The sequence below is a fragment of the Oryctolagus cuniculus genome, chromosome 16 (assembly GCF_964237555.1).
Source record: "Oryctolagus cuniculus chromosome 16, mOryCun1.1, whole genome shotgun sequence".
In the NCBI taxonomy this organism is placed as follows: Eukaryota; Metazoa; Chordata; class Mammalia; order Lagomorpha; family Leporidae; genus Oryctolagus; species Oryctolagus cuniculus.
In genome coordinates this window covers 12,824,511-12,829,937 of record NC_091447.1, presented here as the reverse complement: position 1 = coordinate 12,829,937, position 5,427 = coordinate 12,824,511, and the positions used below count along the sequence as shown (strand labels likewise).

General features: G+C 63.1%; 1 protein-coding gene across 1 annotated transcript; it reads left to right on the top strand.

Annotated features, from left to right (window-relative positions):
- The first annotated feature begins 1,296 nt into the window (after window positions 1-1,296).
- On the top strand, window positions 1,297-5,179 carry SP8 (Sp8 transcription factor). The gene is made up of 2 exons (XM_051852798.2): window positions 1,297-1,414; window positions 2,406-5,179. Exons 1-2 carry the CDS (start codon window positions 1,394-1,396, stop codon window positions 3,942-3,944), a joined length of 1,560 nt encoding a protein of 519 aa, XP_051708758.1. The 5' UTR covers window positions 1,297-1,393; the 3' UTR covers window positions 3,945-5,179.
- Window positions 5,180-5,427: the final 248 nt, after the last annotated feature.

Sequence of the window (5,427 nt, the reverse complement as noted above, 5' to 3'; positions counted from 1 at the left end):
CCAAACTGGTCTGATAATGTCCAGGAAGTTAAGGGGTGGGGGTGCGGGAAGGAAGAACCCCAAGGTTTCAGGCACAGTGAGCCCCAGGAAGTTGGCAACCGTGGCAGCACTCGCAAGCGTTTATTCACTCAGCGTCGCTCAACTTTCTGCCAGCTTCAGTCTTCAGTCCCCAGAGTGCGTCGCACACACGCGCCCTTTAGCGCCCGGCCTTGGCGCGCGCGTGCACACATTTTCCTGTGGCACCCACGCACACACAGGCCCGGCTTCGGCGCACGCACACGCATGCCCTTGCCTCTGCACAAACACAAACTCAGACACAGCTTTGTGCGCGCGCGCCCACTCTCTTCCTCTTCCCTCTGCACTTACATTCACACCAGCTTTGGCGCGTGCACTCACACACACCTTCCCTTTCTGTCTGCACAGGCTCCTGAATTCACACCCAGCTTCGGTGCACGCGCGCGTACACACACACACCGCGTCCCTCTGCACAAACACAAACACAAACTCACAGCCAGCTTCGGGGCGCGCACACGCACACGTACTGGCACACGTTCTCCCGTGGGACACACACACGCACATGCAGGCCCAGCTTCGGCGCGTGCACACCCTCCTCCTCTTGCACACACCCCCACACCAGCTTTGGCGCGTGCACACACACATCCCTGCCCTCTCCCGCGTGCACACACACCTACACTAGCTTTGGCACGTGTGCACACACATAACCTTCTGCACAAACTCACACCCAGCTTTGGCGCGTGCACACGCACACACACACACTCCTCCGTCTGCACAATCCACTGAATTCACACCCAGCTCTGGCACACCCGGCTCTGGAGCGTGCGCCCTCCCCCCCACGCCTGCCCTCTCGGGGCGTGCACACACAACCGCTTCACACCCAGTTCTCTCGGGCCCTCTCACGCACGCCATCATTCCTCTGCAGCCGCCCGCCCCCTCCCCGGGTGGGGCAGACCCAGTGACACACCCTGTCACCTGCACCCCCGCTGCGTCGCACTCACACACCCCTCCCGTGCGCGTGCGGTCGGCGGTGGGCCGGCTGGGTCGCGGCGCGCGCGCACACACACACACACACACATACACACACAGCGCCCCCATCCCCGCGCGCGCTCCCCCGCACCGCGCGCGCTCCCGCCCCTCCCCCAGCGCGCCGGCGGCCGCGGCGATGACCTCACGGCGCGCGCGCGGCGCGGCCCCGGCGAGCCCGGCGATTGGCTGGCGGCGCCTCCGCGGCACTTCAAAGCCGGAGAGGGAGCTACAATTGTGGCGGAATGGGCGGAACTGATCATTGTATTGCACACCTCTTAAAAAAAAAACACTGCCTCTGATTTATCAATATAAAAAAGATCCTCCGGGAGGCGGAGGGCGCTTTTGTGGGATGGCAACTTCACTTCTGGGGGTGAGTCTCTGCGTTGTCCTCGCGGCTTTAATTGCGCTCCTTTCATGGCGGGTCCGAGGGGGTCCCCGCCGCCCCGGCCGGGCCACGGGCTGTCCGTCTCGCTCTATTGAGGTTTTTTTTTTTTTTTTTCCTCCCTCCCTTCCCCTTCTTTAAATACAAGGCAGTTTGGAGACAGGAAAGAGGGGGAGGGGGCAGATCACTTTTTCCGGCGCTGGAGACGGTTCGCAGGGCGCTTGGGGAGCAGCCGCCTCGCCGCGCGCGCCGCTCCGGGCCCGGGGCACCCGCGCCCAGCCCTCGGCGCAAAAAAGAGAGAGAGAGAAAAAAAAAACTACAAAAAAAATCGCGACACTTTGGGGGTGCCGAGAGCAGGCTTCTGCTCCCCGGGCAAACCGCAGGGGCTGCCCCTTCCCCTTCAATCCAGCCCGCCTGGTCTTGCAGGTACGTTGAATTCATTATTTCTTAAAAAGATTGTAGATTCAATTTTTTCTTTTTTTGCTTTTTAAGAAAATAAAAGGAGACGCAGGAGGAGCGAACGGCCTTGGGTGTGGGTGTGTGTGGGGGGGTGCACAGCCCAGGGTGGGTTTCCGGGGCACGAGACTGGTCCGTGCAAAGCGCCCTGCGGATGCCTGGGGACCGGCTCCTCAAAGCCAACCCCTCGCGGGGCTCTCGGCCCGGGAAACTTACTCCGTCCGCGGCCAGGACATTTTTTTGCGCGCTCGTCTCCGAGCGTCTGGGGCCTGCCGCGGCGCTACTGGCGTTTTGCTGGAGTCCAGGAGCGCGCGGACAGCCTCGGGTAGCGCTGGCGTCCGGCTCCCGGCGGCCCCGCCACGTCCCCTCCCGCCGCGGGGCAGCCAGGTGAGTCCGGGGGTGTGCGGCGGGGCGCCCGGGGCAGCTAGGTGAGGCTGGGGGTAGGGGGGAGCCCGGAGCCGCCCGGGCACTAACGCGCCTCTCTCCCCTCCCCCACCGCGTCCCCTCTGCTCCCGAACCGCAGGAAGAACCGAGGCTGGGCTCCACTCCTTTGGCCATGCTCGCCGCCACCTGCAATAAGATCGGCAGCCCCAGCCCGTCCCCCTCCTCGCTGTCGGACAGCTCGTCGTCCTTCGGCAAGGGCTTCCATCCCTGGAAACGCTCGTCGTCCGCGTCCTCGGGCAGCTGCAACGTGGTGGGCTCCAGCCTCGCGGGCTTCGGCGTGTCCGGCGCCGCCCGCACCGGCGGCTCGTCCTCGGCGGCGGCCGCGGCCGCGGCGGCGGCGGCCGCGGCCGCAGCGCTGGTGTCCGACTCGTTCGGCTGCGGCGGCTCGCCGGGCTCCAGCGCCTTCTCGCTCACCTCCAGCAGCGCCGCGGCCGCCGCCGCCGCCGCCGCTGCCGCCGCCTCCAGCTCGCCGTTCGCCAACGACTACGCGGTGTTCCAGGCGCCCGGCGTGGCGGGGGCCGGCGGTGGCGGCGGTGGCGGCGGCGGGGGCGGCGGTGGTGGCGGTGGTGGCGGCGGCGGCAGCGGCTCCTCCGCGGCGCACTCGCAGGACGGCGCGCACCAGCCCGTGTTCATCTCCAAGGTGCACGCGTCGGTGGACGGGCTGCAGGGCATCTACCCGCGCGTGGGCATGGCGCACCCGTACGAGTCGTGGTTCAAGCCCTCGCACCCGGGCCTGGGCGCCGCGGGCGACGTGGGCGCGGCCGGCGCCTCCAGCTGGTGGGACGTGGGCGCGGGCTGGATCGACGTGCAGAACCCGAATGGCGCGGCAGCGCTGCCCGGCTCGCTGCACCCGGCCGCCGGGGGCCTCCAAGGCTCGCTGCACTCGCCGCTCGGCGGCTACAACTCGGATTACTCGGGCCTGAGCCACTCTGCGTTCAGCAGCGGCGCCTCCTCGCACCTGCTCAGCCCCGCAGGTCAGCACCTCATGGACGGCTTCAAGCCCGTGCTCCCCGGCTCCTACCCGGACTCGGCGCCATCGCCGCTGGCCGGCGCGGGTGGCTCCATGCTGGGCGCCGGGCCCTCGGCGCCACTCGGCGGCTCCCCGCGCTCCTCCGCGCGCCGCTACTCGGGCCGCGCCACCTGCGACTGCCCCAACTGCCAGGAAGCGGAGCGCCTGGGCCCGGCCGGGGCCAGCCTGCGGCGCAAGGGCCTGCACAGCTGCCACATCCCGGGCTGCGGCAAGGTGTACGGCAAGACGTCGCACCTCAAGGCGCACCTGCGCTGGCACACGGGCGAGCGGCCCTTCGTGTGCAACTGGCTCTTCTGCGGCAAGCGCTTCACGCGCTCCGACGAGCTGCAGCGGCACCTGCGGACCCACACCGGCGAGAAGCGCTTCGCCTGCCCCGTATGCAACAAGCGCTTCATGCGCAGCGACCACCTCAGCAAGCACGTGAAGACGCACAGCGGCGGCGGCGGCGGCGGCGCGGCGGGCCCCGGCGGCGGCGGCAAGAAGGGCAGCGACACCGACAGCGAGCACAGCGCCGCGGGCAGCCCGCCCTGCCACTCCCCAGAGCTGCTGCAGCCCCCGGAGCCCGGGCACCGCAACGGCCTCGAGTGACGCGCGCGCACGCACGCGCCCCCAGCTGCCCCCGTGCGTCTGGGCCTCTGCTCCGGCCTCCCTCCACGGCACCCCGCTCGCCGCTCGGCCCCGGCCCCTCTTTCTCCCGCTCCCCTCTGTGACTTAGCTGTGTAACAGGGGGCTCTCGCCATGTAAGTAGCTCTTGCGCCGCCCCTGCCCACGGGGCGCGCTGCCCGCACCGGCACCCGCGCCTCGCCGGGCAGCTGCTCGGGCCGCACGTTGTGCTGGAGCAGGAGCCAAGCCTGAGGCCTTGGGAGGCCGCGGGGCCGAGGCCAGCCCGGGGCGGGAGCGGGTCGGGCCCGGTGGGGCGCCCCTCGGGCCCCCGTGGGCCAGGCTGGGCCCTCCCTGCGCCAGCTCGGCGTCTTCTCCTTTGTTCCCCGGGGTGGAACCCTTGCAAGTTTCGGCATAGTGCAGTCTTTGGCGAGTCGCTGCAACAGCCTCTTTCCCCTACCCCCATCTTTATAACTTTTTTTTTTTAATGAGAAAACTGGAGGGAGAAAAAAAGTCACCCTTGCATTAGATTTCCCGTCTAGATAGGTTTTCCTCCAGCAATGCGAAGCCTTTCTCTGGAAACTGCTCATATTGATCCCAAAGTTATTTTGATTGCATTCACTATGGGGTGGGGGCGGGGTAGGCGTCTTTTTCTTATGCAAAGCTACCCCTTTCCGGTGAGACCAGATTAACTGTCTCTGTGTTCTTTTCTACCTCGGCTTTCACCACTCCCGGGCGTAATTTCCCAACTCTTTTTTTTTTTTTTTTTGGTTGTTGTTGTTATTCCAGCTGTCAATTTGTATAGAACCCATTCCTGTAAGTTCTTGCAATTCGTTAAAATTCTTAGGGTTAAACTTTTTTTTTTCTTGTTTGGATTTAAACTTATAAACAACCGAAGAGGCTACCATTTCTTTCAGATGAGGCTGTAGTTTAAATGCCCAAAGAAGGAAAAAATAGGGGAGGGGGAAAAAAAACCCAATTGTAAACGATATCTGAACCTAATGGTTTGTACCACTGGAGAATCGTTCTAGATTGGTTACCAATTAAACAGAACTCCACCAGAGTCAGGGTGGGAGGTTGTCCAGGAGACGATTTTGTATAGTATTTTTCTTGTACATTACTTCCAGTAAATATTTGAAAAATATATTGACGTAAACTTGATTTTTTTTTTTTTTGGTCACGAGAAACTATTAAGAGTTATTGTTGCAGTTCTGAGGAGCTGCGAGTTTTCTCAACTCACTTCTGGAGGTGCAGAGCCACCAACGCACTTTCGGGGCCGAGTTTTGCTCGAATACGAATTTAGATAGGTGTCAAACTGTAACTAAGACAATATTTGATAAATGTTGGATGACATTTAATTTAATGGAGCATGTACTTATTTGCATTTGCTGGCAGTTCAGGCATAGTTGAAGTGAGAGTTCGCCTATATTTCATAATAACTGGGTCCACCAAAACCCATGTATTAAATAAA